At 47.4% G+C, this 16,240-nt stretch overlaps 1 protein-coding gene across 7 annotated transcripts in view; it reads right to left on the bottom strand.

Annotated features, from left to right (window-relative positions):
- Window positions 1-14,658, bottom strand: part of Ctdp1 (CTD phosphatase subunit 1) — a 54,563-nt gene extending 39,905 nt beyond the window's left edge. For 2 of the 7 annotated variants that reach the window (XM_050165012.1, XM_050165013.1), the window contains exons 1-5: window positions 14,175-14,650; window positions 5,878-5,961; window positions 5,135-5,228; window positions 4,623-4,751; window positions 2,181-2,331 (exon numbers count right to left, since the gene is read on the bottom strand). In XM_050165012.1, coding sequence (XP_050020969.1) covers window positions 2,181-2,331; window positions 4,623-4,751; window positions 5,135-5,228; window positions 5,878-5,961; window positions 14,175-14,488 — 772 coding nt within the window. In that variant the 5' untranslated portion in view covers window positions 14,489-14,650. Of the gene's footprint in view, window positions 1-2,180; window positions 2,332-4,622; window positions 4,752-5,134; window positions 5,229-5,877; window positions 5,962-14,174 lie in introns of all 7 variants that reach the window. The other 5 variants (XM_050165016.1, XM_050165017.1, XM_050165015.1 and 2 more) reach the window with 5 other exon arrangements.
- Window positions 14,659-16,240: the final 1,582 nt, after the last annotated feature.

Raw genomic sequence — 16,240 nt, 5'->3', positions numbered from 1 at the left:
GAGAAGAACATGGCCTGAATGTGTTTGTAAACTTAGACAAATTATGTAAGACTTATGCAAAGACACCCACACCCACATCCAGCAAGAGAAGGGAATACATGTGGGCATGATGATAGTGACGAATATTTTTCTAATTTTTAACTTTTCTAATAGCTTTAACTTAAAAATTAAGAGTACCAAAGTGCTTGTTTAACTGGGATGTTTTCTTCATTAAACTCTGCTGTGTCTCTCCAAGTCACCTGCCTACAGCTTGCACCATTATCACTATTACCCATGAGTCACTAATTACCACCTAGAGAAGCAAAGTTTCAATGGGAAAGCCAAAACTTGGGTGTGGATCTACTTTTATATAGGGATGCCTTAGCTGTCGGGGCTGCTACAGCCGACTACTGCAGGCTGGGTAATTTATAGCCAACAGGTATCTACACATCACAGTTTTGGAGGCTGTAAACCAAGATGAAGGCATCAGCAGCTCCAGGGACAGGTGGTAGTTGTTCTGCTGATGGTACCATCTTATTATACCTTTTTGAAGGGTGGAAAGGACAAGCTAGTGCCCTGAGGTCACTTTCATGGCCTCCCAAGGCCACCTCCTAATAACCACCTTGCTGATTAAAGGTTAGAATATGCAGGCAGAGCACAGGGTTCTTTATTGGTCTGAGATGGCTTACCTTCCTATTACACAATCATACAAATCTTTAAATCCTATGTCCTAGGTACACAGGAGTAACAACTGTAAAACCCTGACGTGGACAACAGGAATCAGCTTTAACATTTGGGTTCAATGTTTGTGACAAACACAGTATCGGTGCAGACTGTCAAAGCACACATTCTGGTGTGAGCTGCTGACCATGGGGAGACAAGATGTGTTTAAGGTAGGGTGTGTGCAGTAGGGGCAGAGTCTGTGGAGGGAGAGTGGACATGGAAATCTCTGTAATTCGGCTGCGAACCTGAAGCTGACTGAAAAACAAAGCCTATTTAAAAACACAGGCTACAAAGAAACTAGAGACTAAGAGGAGATTATAAACTAACAACTCCATCAACAAAGACAGATCAGTCTGTATCTTTGAAGTGTGTGTGTGCACGTGTGGTGGATGTACTCACCCATGCACACGTGTACGAAGACCAGTAGTCAACACTGGGTTTCTTCCTTGTAGAAGGAGTGGTGGGCTGCGTTCCCGCCCAGCTCTGCACAGCTAGCTTTACCCGAAATAATTACACAGAAACTGTATTCTTTTAAACACAGCCTGGCCCATTAGTTTTAGCCTCTTATTGGCTAATTCTCACATCCTGATTAAACCATTTCTAATAATCTGTGTAGCACCACGAAGTGGTAGTTTACCAGGAAAGATCTTTAACCTGCGTCTGTCTCGGAGAGGAGAACCATGGCGACTGCCTGACTCGGCTTCTTTCTCCCAGAATTCTGTTTTGTCTACTCCGCCTACCTAATTTTCTGTCCTATTAAAGGGCCAGGGCAGTTTCTTTATTTAACCAATGAAATCAACACAAAACAGAAGACTCCCACATCACTTCCTGTATCACTTTTTGCCTTGTTGTTTTCTGTTTTGTTTTGAAACAGGGTATCTGATCCTACTGGTTCAGAAACCAGCTGGCCATTTTGATTTTTAGTGGGTGATGGGGATCTGCCCTTGGGTCTTCATGCTAGCTCAAGAAGAGTTGTACCCATGAGATCATCTCCCTAGCCCCAAGACTCTGAATTTTAAGGTGCTCACTTGAACAAGTTCTGCAACTGCTGTGGGTCTGCTGGCATGGGATTCAGGAAGTGACTAATGTACAGTTCTGGCAATAGCTAGGACTCGTTCCCCAGACAGTGCTGCCACCTGGTGGCCACAGCACACTAAGAGCCCATGGACAAGACTGCCAGCAGCTCATGTCCAACCAGGACAAGCAAAGGTCACTCAGTTCTTAAGTAACTCATGATGGCATTTGGCACACATGTGGGACAGCAGAGCTCCAAAGCCATCTTTAGTCAGCTAAAGGAACTACCTTTAAAAACAGACCCATGGAAGTTTTCCCTTTTCATTCTCCTATGGTCCCAGTCAACTTTCCCACCGCAACAGCCAGTCTCATGCCTGAGTTTCTGCACCTTTCCTTGTGCACTTGAAAACAGGAAACAACTTGCCATCTATTCGTTTATGGACCGTATACTGTGCCTGACTGACCTGCAATGGTGTGGGCGTACAAACGGCTGCCAAAAGTGAAAACATGCAACTCATACAGCTTGGCGATCTTCTCCAAAAAGTCTCTGCAGTGAGGCCGCAGGCGGGTGTGCAGCATTGGCTCACCTCGGCCCAGCTGGAAGTGAAAGATGCCCTGTGGAGAACAGGCAAGAGTGAGAAGAGGACGAGGGAGAACTGCCCAGCTGGCATCTGAGACCTTGCAAGGGTCTGCAGACATACAAGCCAGGTGAGGGTCTGTACAGGGCACATGAGATCCAGATTCTGCAGGAGGAAGGCATGGGAAGGTCCACGATGATGAATGCCACTATGACAACTAGCCACTGTAATAACAAGCTGCAATAACTACCTCTCATAATTATTACTGTCCATGACACTCCTTACTATATACACCATCTGCCAACTAGTAATCACTATAACCACTTCTGACTCTTCAGGATCAACCACCATGCTAACTCCCTGTGATAACCACAACCAGGATAGCCTGATGAGGGCTGTTGGTGAGAACCCAGTCAACTCAGGGTAGTCTGTATGTTATCTGTGGGATTATCTTACCTCGTTACAGCCTATTTCTTTGCTGCTTCACGTATTCTTATGGGTCAAACAACAGAGCTGCAGCCACCGTTCTGAACATAGCCATGTGGTTCCTGAGCTGCTGCTAAAGGCTTCACACACAGCTTCACTCAGATACATGAGTGATGAATTAGTGTTCTAGATCACCTTGCAGGCAGGTTATTATTTTGTAGATAAGCATGTTTTCCTTAGGAAACGAAGCTATGATCCATTTACTTCTATTTACCATTATTTTCTCAGCAAAATTATTACTTCCTTAACAATTAAAAAGGTAAATTACTTAGGACAGACACTCACTAGCTCTAATATAAACACACCAGGATGGACACAGTGAGAGATTCTATAATCAGCTTTTCCCCGTCTCAACAGAAAGAAGTCCCACAGCTATAATGTCAGTCTCCATAACGGTACAGGCAAGAATAAATAGCCCTTCCCCAAGTGTCCAGACATCCGAAACTGAACTCAGAGACTGAGTCCCAAGGCCTACAATTGTTTTCAGTAGTGGCCCAGGCCCTGGCCAGAGGTGACCTTAGATACAGACTAGAGGCATCTTGGCAGTACTGGTATTAGTAGAGGGCTAGTTCTGCCTAAATCATCCTGTACCCCTGTTGGCAGCCTTTACTAGAGTTCTCCATGTTGTGCTGACTCCCAACCATAAAATTATTTTTGCTACTTCATAACTACAATTTTGCTACTGCTGTGAATCATACTGTAAATATCCATGTCTTAGGCAACCCCCAAAGGGACTGTGACCCACAGGGTGAGAACCATTTCCCTATACAAATGTGAGACACCATAGTTCTCCAGATCCCTACAAGTGAGAACTGGTTCAAGCTGCCTTACTAAGCTAATTTAAATGTGTAACTCCAAAGGAACAATACAAGAAACAGCCACAGCAACACAAGCCGAGATGCACAAGAGCAAAGCCCCTCCCACCTGTGTGCCCTGACTGAAATGATATACTATCCAGTAAGAACTTGTATCACAGCAAATACTGTGCACAGGACAGTGTAAATGTCCTGTAAGATCCCCCCTACACACACAGATAACTAACATAACCCTTGTAGAAGCTGTGCCGTGGAGGCTAATCTTCACAAAACTACCCACACTCTTGTCTGGCCACTACTCCTGTCACCATTATATCCACAGAGTGCACTCATGTAAAGGAATTTGGCTCTATGGCGACCCATACCCTAGGCTCTGGTCAGCTTCTAGTACCTTCTCACACCTAGGCCTGGCACGGCAGGACACTTAAAAAGCTGCAGTGGTACCCAAAGTCTACGTGTCGCATGCCCAACAGCTAGTATTTTAAAAACTAGCAGCCTGACACTAGCTAGGACTTCCTTGTTCATAGTATGCATGACTACAGGCTTTATGCCATCTTTCTCTAGTAAACCCTAAAAGCTTTCCATTGCTGAACCTGAACTTCCCAGCAAGTGACTGCTTTCCTACTCAGGCTTAACCTGAATGCGACTCCACACCTAGCCACTTCCCTTGTCACCTTGGAGAACTCAATTTCCTCATGGTGACTCCTAGGTTCTCTTCAACACAAACCCAGACGTCCTCTTCTTCTAGACACACAGATATGAGGAAGTCCACATAACAGCTCTTCCCAAGACCATGTCCCTAACAGCATTCTCCTTGTGTCTCTACTCACTGTCTTTACAGGTCTCGGAACTCTATAGCCTGGATGACCACAGCAAGTGAAAGCCTCACACAATGTGACGAGCCTGTCTCCCATATCTAGGAGATCACAGGAATTCACTTAAAACAAGATAATGTACTTTAAAATAGAATCGTGGAGTCTAGGCTGCTGTGAGAGCAGCTACCATGGGAAAAGCGGGCATCGCTCACTTTGTTGGACATCTGGGGACAGTGCTGCTCAGTCGTATGAATCAGGGTCTGATCCAAATCAACCATGAGGACCAGTTTTCTGTTTCGATGTAGTCGTTGCTGATCTTCCCTTCCTAGTTTTTCAGCTTGCTAAAGACAAAAAGGAAGAGAGAAAAATGACAAAAGTATGTATATTTGGATTAAAAACAAAATTCAGTTTTATTAAGAAAAGCACATAGACAAGTTCCCAGCAACCACGACTGCTTCCACATTAGCAGCCTACCAGCACATTTCTAAGGAAAAAGTCTGGCAAGGGGACTGAAGCCACCCTGCTGCCGTGTTGGCAGACCAAGGTCACTGGCACACAGAACTAAGAGCTGTGGGGCTTGAAAGCATCCACATAGACACAGCTGTTAATGAAAGAAAAGAAAAATAGCAGCTTCCAAGTCTTAGGAAGCAGTATTCCAGACGGGGGTGCCTATAAAATGCTCCAGGGCTCCCCTAAAGAGCCCAGCAGCTGCCCTTCTTCTCACCTCAGAGCTCACCATCAACTCCGGCACACTGTGAACCATGGAGACAGTAGCTGTAGAAAGTGGTACCTGTTGCTTTCCATTTTGACTCTGCAACCTGGAAATGTGGAAAGAGCATTTGGTTAACTGTATGAAGGGCACATGTGGCTGGGAGTGGCATGCCTTCAGCAGGAGGTGACCAACACTCCTACCCTAGCACACTCTTGTGCATACAGTAAGTGAATGTTGCCTGTCTTTAAAAATAGGAAACCATGAGAAACCATGCTCTAGATCACACCTGCAGCCAGATATGCCAATCACAGGCTCAGTGCAAGAGTCAAGTCTCCATGTAAACCAACCACAGTTACATGAAAACAAGTAATAATAGTGACAGCCACCCACAACCTATACTGTTGAATGACTAGAGATCACTTAGCATCAGTGGTCAGCTATACAGAGCACTAGAAAAGCAGGTTCGGTGTCAAAGCTGTGTCCCCGAATGGGGGAGGGGGTGTGCTCCAGATGTAGAAAGCATATGCCTTTCAGAAACACTGGAGAAGTACCCTGCAGAATCTAGGGAGTCAGGCAGCGAAGGCTGAAAACAAAAAGGATTCTTTCCTGGGAAACTGGCCATGGTCCTGGGCCCAATTCTGGGCAAAGGCAGCAGGACCCTATATTCTGCCTTACACACCACTGCCCTCAGTACCCATGGGCTCACCCACCTGAGAACCAAAGACTCTGGAGCCTCCCTCCCCATGTGTACTCACTGGGTCAGGTCCTGGCCACATTCGGCACACAGGCCCTTCATGACAACAGGATGGCTGCATCCTTCCAATCTCACCAGAAGTGCTCTGCAAGATAGAGGCAAACATTAACAAATGCATGTTTAAAAATCTCTCGGTGTATCACATGGTTTGAGAAAGGGCACCTGAATGGGAACAAGTCTTCAGGCTGGCTCCAGCTGACTCTCCAATTACTCTAGCCAGGACACAGCAAGAGCAAGAGTGAGCTTCAGCGGTGTAATCAAAAGACGACATGACAGACAGATGGTCTCAATAACTATCCGCAAACGATCCTCTCATGTATCTGGGAGGGAGCACATCAAAAGCTCAACATGCTGGTATAATTCCAAAATTAATTCCTGTTCCCTTCCACAGATGATTCCCAGTCTAGACCGGCTCATAGTCATCTCATATTTTTCTGACAGAATTATCACAATGTCCCCAGTTGTTTGTTTCCCTTTAAAACAGTATTTGATCATGTACCCCATGCTGACCTTGAACTCTCCATTCTCTTACAGCAGCCTCTCAAGTACTGGGATATGCTACCACGCCCACTTCCTAATTTCATGTAAACAGAAACTGTTTTTCTTGTTCTCTCCACACACACAACTGTCTCAGGGAGGGATTCCTATAGACAAATCTCAGGACTGTAAGAGCAGAGGCTGTACTCTAATAACCCAGCAAATTCACATCTCTCAAATATGGCTCAGTAGGGTGCTTGGCAGGCCCATGCTTCTTCTTGTCATGAAATTAACAGTTTCCAGAAGCAGGGTCACCTTCCAGAAACCAAAACTGGTCCCACCCTGCTCTACACTCAAGAGCACTCTGCTTCTTGCTTGTCACTAGCAGAAGCTCCCAAGGGCCTGATCTATCACACTGTAAGCCAGAGACCTTGGCCCTCCCAGAGACCTGGCCAGAGAAGACTTTCCACTGCCCCCTCACAGCACTCAGAAAGAGAAGAGCAGGACAAATGTTAGACCAAAGCTCGGCCACGCAGGAACAACAAAGGACACTTCCCTGGTACTTCACAAGATGTAGAAGGCCAAGACCCAAGACACACAGTTACAGGTTCAGACTCACTGGTCAGGGTCTCTGCACCCATCCCTGTCCTTGTGCATGAGGTTTGAAAGAGGGGCTCCCCTGAGCTGGGTATAGGCCCAGAGATCTACACCATAACCCAGTGGAGACAGTAGAGTCTTTTCCACTGCGCTGTGGGATACCATATGCAAGAAAAAGCAAGACAAAGAGGATCTTTGATTTAAGGCTCATTCCCTTATACCAAACCTGACTTATTAAAACAGCTAAACACAAAGCCCAGTGGTAGGTGCAGGATCTCTCTGAGTTTTTGGTCAGGGAGGCCCCAAAAGTTAACCACAGTCTGAACAAAGAGCTACTATCTAGCACGAAGAATCCTCACAACTCAACAGTAAAATTAAACGGGACCTTGATTATTGTAGCTCTAAAATAAGTCTCCAAACCAGTTAACAAAAGCTCTCAACTATTCTTTCTCCAAGTGGTTGTTTGAGGTTCCCTGTATTTTTCTGTACAAACATCAGGACCAGCTCAGCATTTTCCATAAGCACAGCTGCTAAATTCTACTTGGGTAAGAAGTTAGTATCTTCCACATGGCACACAGGTAGCACAAGGAAGCCTCCCCCCACCAGCAGCAGATCACCCAAGTCCTACCTTACTAATACCAGTTCAGACACAGGGCACCTGCGCTCCAGCCTATGTGCAGTCAGCCTGGTTCTCTGCCTCCTGTGCCTGTCTAGAAACTATGTGACATTTTACATGGCACACTGAGCTACCATCAAGGACAGGAGTAAAGTTACAGTGAAGTCTGCTGTGAGGACAGAACTGATAACAAAGCCAACCACCTTGGTGGGGAACCTGTTCAGTTTGGTCTTCTCTGGAGCATGGGCCCAACATCAAAGCCATTGGCAAAGATTCCTCTGGGAATAGGCTCAGCTTCATACACAAAAGGAACATGGCCATAATCTAAACAGTGGGCTACACAGCCTTGTTCTCAAGGACCTGATGAGAAGGGAAGCTTACAGTCAAACTGCTATGAGTTAAAGACAGTAAGCACTGGAAGAAAGAATTCCACCAACACAGACGGTGAACTCTCGTGGAAGAGAAGAGTGCTTCTGCAGACACTCTGCAAGAGAGGAGAGAGGCAGGAAAGACAAAAGCAGACAAGCAAGGCTGTGAAGCTAGAGTGAGGGTACAGTGCGTGTAGTGCACAGTCTGGCCTCCTATACTTGAGGCACTGTGAACCTAACACCCTCACTGTATGAGTAGATCATGTAACATTTTGTACTAGAATCAAAAGGCTTTGCCCATCTTATTCTAGAAGGCAGCTTTTGCCTTGGGATACACGACCATGTTTACAGACACTCCAGATAATACATATATCACTGCTCAATCGTTTCACAGGGCACAGAACACCTGTAGCACAGTCACAGGATCCAGAATGTCCCAGGGCTCAGACTGGAAGCCAAGACACAGACATGAGACCAATGTCACCAGAGTCTACACTATCTGGGCTCATCTAGTTTACTTGTGCTCTCAGTGTTCCAGAGACACCCACCCCTAATGAATAGTTGCCAGCCCACACTTCTTACTCTATAGTCATTCCGTAGGGGTGGAGGTGCCACATGGGGAATATGTGGCCAACTTGCAGCCAGAGCTGTGCTGGGCCTTAGGAGACATAGGGCCAGGACAAAGTCTGGAGCAACTCGACAGGTCAGGCTTTGGCAGCAGTTATAAAAAACAGTCTAAAACATTTGGAGAAAGACTAAATTAAGAAGTCCAATTTTCCAAACCATCTAAGAATCTCCTAAGGGTCAGCTAAGGCTCAAAACGTCTCTATTGACTTCTGACGACACAAAGACACCCCTCCTTGGTCCAGAACTGCTAGTCTTGAAAAGCACAGAAGCTGCATCCATTTGCCACTCGTCCTATGACCTCTGCAGGAACACAGACCTCCAAGGACGGATGTACCAGCAAACTTGTCTCAAAATTTCATCAGCCAAGGGTTAAATGCTTGCAGCTGCACAAAGCCACCGATGCTCCTTAAGCTCCAAAGCTGCAGGGTGCACCTGCCACCAGTTCACAGTTAACGCACACATGGACACAGTGCGTAAATGAGATCAACATTATCCACAATTATTCACAAAAAGCCATGTGAAAATGGACTTTTAAAACCTACTATGATGCACAAATTATTAAACAAATTTAAAAGTAACTCAAGTTTGGAGGACGAGTGGATGGGGAAGGGGTATGGATGAATGGGAGGGGACGAAAGGAGAAGAGGGAGAGGAACCTAAGGTCCGTATATAAAATAAGTGAAAAAAAAAGTTAAATAAAATAAATAAGTAGTTCAAGTTTTTTAATTAAATAAAATTATGTGTATATATAACACTTAAAAATCCATTAAGATCTCAGTTTATAAACTTTAAGATGTGTATCTTTAAAGTATTTCTAAACATTTCAAAATTGATTTGTTCTATTTGTCTTCCCTCAAATTAAATGAACTTTTCCTGAGACAATGGATATACATCACTTGTTATGTTTGGCAATGACATAAGTATTTATGCATAATTTTAAAATATATATGAAAATGACTTATCTATTCCTCCACATCACTATGAGGATTTCATTTAATCATTTTTAAAAAGATTTATTGTGTATGGGGATTTTGCCTGCATGTATGTTTGTATATTATATATATGCCTGGTGCTGGCAGAGGCCAGAGAAGGTGTTGGGTTCCCTAGAACTGGAGTCACAGGTTGCGAGCTACTATGAGGGTGCTGGAAATGAAACTCAGATCCTCTGTGCTCTTAACCTCTGAAGCCCCTTGTTTAATCTCTTCTAAAATGAAATAAAGAAAGCACAGGGCTAGCGATTCACTTCACGGTGCACATACAAGTCTTAGAGCCAATGTGTTGGTCCTAAGTAGGCACACTTCAAAGCCTACCCACCTCAGAGACCTCTGTTAATGATCAGGTCAAGCTACTTAAAAGCCTGCACACAAAACTCAGGAGCCAAAAAGACCTGATGAGTTCCTTCAAAACCAGGAACACAACATAATATGATATAGATAATGTCTGCAATGGTTTCGCTCTACTGCAAAGTAAAGTCAACTTGATCAGGGTTCTTATCGCCCTCTTCCAACCCACTCTCCCACTCTGCTCAAACCTCTTTGGGAACTTTAAAAAGTCCTGCAGCCAGTAATCCCAGCACTTGGGAAGGCAGAGGCAGGCCAATCTCTGGGAGTTCCAGGCCAGCCAGGTCAACAGCTTGGTCTAGGACAGCCAAGGTTACACAGAGAAACCCTGTCCAAAAAAAAAAAAAAAAAACCAGAAACAAGCAAACAAGTCCTGCAGAGAGGATCAGGGCAATTCAGAGGTTTTCTCTGACAGATGGTGAATGACCAGTGCTTTCAACCACACTGACTGTAATCCAGGTAAACACCAAGAAGTGGCAAACCGATAGAGAATCCCTCTCCCTATAAACTGCTACCAAGTATCATTCTCCGGGTTCCTACTGAGCTCTAGCGCCATGAGAAGGCCTAGGGAGTAGACTAAGTGGCCTCTCACTGACAACACCTTATACACGGCGGCTTACCAAGCAGTGTGAACTGTACACCTTCAGTTTCCTCCCTTCATCTGCCCGGCAGAGCTCCTCTTCCACCCGAGAGGATGAAATGCTGTGAACACGGTCCCAGCACTTCCACTTCAACCAGACACAGATCTTTGGGAACAAACTCAGATGTTGCATGACTGGAAGCTGCTAATGGCCAAAACAACTGTGACAACTACAACCACAGGTGTCTCATTTTTCTTAGTCTTTATTAAACACACAAGCCACCTTCTCTGCCTAGCTTCATGGTCTCAGCAAAAACAAGCTAGTGTCAAGCACCCGGTCAATGATGTCTGCTCTCACCAAGTGCACATATCAGGGCTCAGCTGTGCCATACCACCCAGGCAGTGGGTGATCTTCTCTTCCCTCATTCTTCAAAAGTATGGTGCCAGCCAACCCTGGGAGAAATCATGACAATAATGGGCAGGAAAACCATGAAGATGTCTGGCTTAGAACCTCTTCATGCCGCCTTCAGGGGCTTAGAGTGGCCTGATGTCAAAAGAAACACCAGTAAGGACCAATCTGTGGCATACAGATGAGGACTAGGGTCTAGTTTGGCTCAGAAGCAATGTTTATGTCTTGGCAGACTACACAGCTGTGTACTGTTTAGCAGCTGTATAAGACTGACACTCTAACACCAAGTTTCTCAGCCGTGTGCGGAGCTTGCTGATCAACTGGAGGCACAGATTCAAGCCGAGGAGAGGAAAGTTCATCAACAGATGTCTCTTCTGCTAACAGGCACGCTGAAGATGGGCAAGAGTAGCCTCAAATCAGTTCTGAAATCACCAATCCTAAGTCTATATAAGTGGCTGTGACATCAGTATGTGTGTGGGGTGGCTCTGAGGACCACCATCCAATAATCACTCTACAAAGGTTTAATGCAAATGTCAGGAAATGCTGGCTCGTCCATGTGATTTTAAGACTATGTAGTGAGACTCAGTGGTACACAGCTGTAATCCCAGCACTGAGGAAGAGGCAGGAGGTTCTGCTGGATGACCAGAACTTGAGATCATAAGCAAACTTCCAGTACTGCTCTGATAAACCCGTTGTAGTCTTAAAGAAGTAAGCATCTAGTTAGGGTTATCAGGCACAGCTACTTCTTCCTGATATCCCTCCCCCCCCTTCCAGGGTCCCCACCTGGGGTGAAGCCAGTGCTGAGATGGAACTGCTCCTGGATGAGGCTGCACCCAAACCAGAGACAGACACCCTTCTAAAAACAGAGGGCTTTGACTCTGGGAACCTGATGTGAGCTAAACAGTTCTTTGTTGTCCAAGGTCTGACAGTCCTGGCAAGTATCATTCAATACCAGATAAAATGCTATCTATTATTCTGTTTTCTCAAACAGGGAAATGTGCATGCCCTTCAGAAAGACTTCCTAACATGAGACTCTCTCGTTCAAAATTCCAGAGACCAGAAATGCTGCAGTTCTGGGGGCCATTTGGAGTTTGGTAGGTTTGCATAGGCCTCACGTGTGTTGAGCACTGGGAACTCAAAAGTAAATAGGCCCTAGTTTTGGATCTCGGAATATTTTATACTTTGGATTTTAGAATTAAAGATACTCAATCTGTACAACTAAAATGTGGGGCAAAGGCCCACTTAGCCGAGTCTGTGCTACCAAAGCCTGTCCAGACGGTGAGTGCCGCCCACAGCATCCTCCGCACAGACAGCCACTCTCAGTGGATCCCGCTTCTGCCAGGCTGATGCCTGATGAAGACAATTCTCTACCGAGTGGTCTTTGTACAAAGTGACTTAACGCAGCAATTTTTTTTTAAGACTCTGTTCCACAAAAGTATATTTTGGGGGAGTCTTAAATGGTGTCCTCAAGATTCAGTAGTTCCAAAAGTACTGCACACCTATCAATCCCAGCTCCATGAATTCAACTGGGAAAGGCAACCCGGTACCATGAAATTTACTCCAAAGAAACCATAAGGACTGACACAGGGAAGGAATAAAGGGATCTTTAAATAAAGGTGTTGTTAACTGCTTTTCCCTGGTCCTTTCACATTGTTCACCCACGTACATGCAGGTATACAGACAGGAATACTATGGGAAACATGCATGTCACCTTGCTGCAGTACTCCCCAGAACACTGACAAAATGCTGTCTACAATAGGAAACGGAAGGAAACATTTTAAATGAAAGGGATGTTGCTAGCGATTTTCCCAGAACTAGGAATTCATCTGACATCACTGAACTGGTGGTACAGGTACCCTGAGCAGTTCAGGATTCTGAGAGTCATTTCAAGGACACCTAGAAGTGACACAACTCATCAGTTCCAGAGTCCTGCTACAAACCACTGGCTTTAAGCTCCAATATCTCAAACATCAAAGAGAAGAAGCAAATACCAGCTGGAAACTCATCACAGTTACCATTCTGCTGACTCCTTGGGTCAATGACCCGAGTAGGTGGATCTGAGCCTGAGTATGTATACTAGCTACTTATGAGACTGATGGTACCTGTTTAGGCCTCAGTGATTCTGTAATAGGGGACCAAAATGAAAGGAGACATTCACTGTGGGCATTTTCTACCAGTCAACTCAAAAGCAGGCTACCACCACAGGAGAAATTGCTAGGGAGGGTCCAGGTGAAGCTGAGGGAGCAGCTTCTCTGATGTAGGAACAGTGCCTACCAAGCCCACAGCCTCGTCCTTCCAGAAGTCAAGCAGACAGCTCCCTCGGGGTGGTCAGCCCCAAAGAAGCAAGTTCCAGCTGGCTGTGCAACCTCACCCTCCAGCATACAGTGGGCAGGAGTAGGTGCACGGTCCACAGGCAAAGACCCCATGCAACATCTCCAAAGAGGCACTAGGGAGTGACCAGAAAGACAGCTAGGCAGGGTTCTCTGTCTGTGACAAGACCGGTGGAAAATGGAAATTTCCTTAGGGAGAATGGTGGACAGCAAATACTCAATAAAGGCAGGACTGGTACAAGTCAAAGAGGTGAGCACTGGACACCAGAAAAGGAACAGAAAGGATGTTTTCTGAGGGAAGCTCACAGCCCAACCCACTGTGGGCAGGAGCACTTACCTCCCCCAGTAGTTTCTGTTCTTTACAATCAAAACAATCACGGCCATGTGACACACATGCCCACGTGTTAGATCAGGTTCAACACACAACACTGGTAAAGTCAGACATAAAGCCAGACAGTGGCAGATCAAACCAATTCAAGATCCTGCAGAATGACAAGAATGACAACTAAAGGGTCCTCGCATGACTTGAGTACCCATCACCGATGCAGCCTGGGTTCTGCCTTTTCCGTGGCTATGATGCAGAACCACCGGGTTTTACAGCCGCGTTTCACAGAGTTTTATAAGCGTTTAAAGAAACACACGCCTGACAGCTTCTATTTCAATAACGAGCCTGGAACCTGCCTGAGTAGTCCTGCGGCCACAGCCACCCAAGTTGCCTTCACTTACAAAGGTGGAGTCCATCAATTATAGAAGAGGGACGAATGCAAAACATTTCCCAAAGGGGTAACCCTGGGTCACTGAGAACTTTTCAAACACAAAGTATCTCGGGTCTGATACGATCACAAACGGCGACCATTCTTCCTACATTCTCACCCTGCACGCCCGATCGCAGCTGTAGCCCAGACACCCCCCGACATCCCGAGAGCCCTGGGAACCGGGTCCTCGCACACTCACCCAGGGGCCACCACCTGGCCTGGCTGCGCACACAGTTCACGGACCACGCCGGCGCGCTCCGACCTGAGCCTGCGCTCGGCCCGCGCAGCGCGCACGCAGCCCCCAGAAGCGGTGCGAGTCGGGGCTGGCCCGGAGGGCTCCGCAGAAGCAGCGGCCTCACACACTGCCAGCACCGAGCCGATGCGCACGGTCGCGCCGGCCGTCACCTTCCACTCGAGCAGACGCAGCGGCGTGGGGCCCGGGCAGCGCACCTCTGCCCCGGCGGCCGCCGAAGCGTCCTCGGTGGGAACGTCGGCTGGGGGCGGCGTTTCCATCGCGACCCGGCGAGCGGCAAGGGCAGTCAGGACAACGGAGGTAAGGAACGAAAACACAGGCGGTCAGAGCGCGGCGCCCACCGCGGGCGACCGCGACGCTGCGGTTCCCGCTCCGACACCGGCTTCACCCGCCGCTCGCTGCGCACTCACTTCCGGGAGGCGTGCTGCGTCACGGGGGCGGGGCCGGCGACGTGCAGCCGCGTGATTGCGTGTTCTCAGGCCGCGGGTAAACAGCCGGCCCACGCGAAGCCGGGTGGTGCCGGTCCACACCCATTGGCCGCTGGTCCGCGGTACTGAGACTACAGACACGCCGCGCGGATCGCTGTCACAAGACTTCTGTCACACGCTGCAAAGCCCGACGCATCAAAACTACCGGTCCCGGCATGCAGCGCGAGCCTTGTGCCTACTCCCGGCATACACTGCGAGTTCCGACTACGGGAGACTTCAGATACTAGTATTAGCGCGGACGGCTGTGCTATATAGCACACGGTAGTCCCGATGGAACGAGAGACTACCAGTCCCAACATGCAATGCGAACCTGTCCCACCACTCCCGTCGTGCACTGCGAGTGGGAGGTGGAGAAACTCAGTGTTGCTCTCGGCCGTGCGACCTGCACGCTCCCCTAGTTCTAGCCCACTCCCCTCGTCATGCACCGAGGTTGCTGGGGTGGCGAGCCTGAGTTTCTGCTGGCGGTGCGGCGGCGGGCCTGGCTTCTCGGTTCCGCCCTCGTCTGGTGCGCGGCGGCGGAGCGTGCGCAGTGGTCGCTAGCATCTGGCGCTCTTTTCAGAGTGGAGGTCTAGCGTGGGGCTGCGGTTGGTGTAGGGTGTCCACCTCGCCTGCTCGCCCTTCCCGGGCTGCGGTGTGCTAATTACTCATCAGGCCTGCAAGTGGGAGCCGGGAGGCTTTCTGACTGTTGAGTTCACATTTTCTGAATCCTATCAAATAGCATGCTCGTAAAGCTTGAGTAGGTGTTCTGAGCTATGAGCACGCTTGTCCCAAAGATGCCTACACCTTGTTACCGCATCTTATGCAAAACTACTGGGCCTTTGTTCCTACAGGCCGTGTTCCAACGAATTGCCCTAAGTGTGGCGAATAGCGTCCCAGGAGATCGTTGTTTTAGATAAAACCCAAGAGAATAAAAAATGTGTATATTGCTTAAAACTGCTTGCTAAGTTGAATAGGTTTTTTGAGGGATGGCATAGTTCATACCGACATTATATATTGCGGTTATAAATTAGAGTTGTTTGAGAAGAAGAGTTCTTCGGTTGAGCAAATGGCCTCTATAAGATTTGCTCATAGGAAAGTCTATGACATTTTCATAATTAGTGATTGATGTGGAAGGGCTCTGCCCATTGTGGGTGGTGTCACCTCTGGATAGGTAGTACTGGAGTGTATAAGAAAATTTGCTGAGCAAGTCAATAAGCAGCACCCCTCCATGGTCTCTGCATCAGTTCCTGCCCTGACTGAGTTCCTTCCTGGACTCTCTTTTGTTGAAATAGGAGAGGCGGCGGGGCTGCGTCCCCAACACCCCGGCCGCTTGGCTAGCTCATGCCCGAAAGAACAACACACAAACTGTATTCATTTAAAGAACTGCTTGGCCCATGAACTCTAGCCCTTACAGGCTAATTCTCGCACCTGGACTAGCCCATTTCTAATGATGTGTGTAAGCACCCCAAGGTGCGCTTACCGGGAAGATTCTAGCCTAAGTCCATCGTGGGTTGCAGCTGCCTAGGAGAGCAGAGCATGGCGGCT

This window comes from Alexandromys fortis, unplaced genomic scaffold (genome assembly GCF_014885135.2).
Source record: "Alexandromys fortis isolate MF-2015 unplaced genomic scaffold, M_Fortis_MF-2015_v1.1 scaffold_160, whole genome shotgun sequence".
Classification (NCBI taxonomy): Eukaryota; Metazoa; Chordata; class Mammalia; order Rodentia; family Cricetidae; genus Alexandromys; species Alexandromys fortis.
Note: the sequence above shows the minus strand (reverse complement) of the source record. Positions and strands in the feature narration are given on the sequence as shown.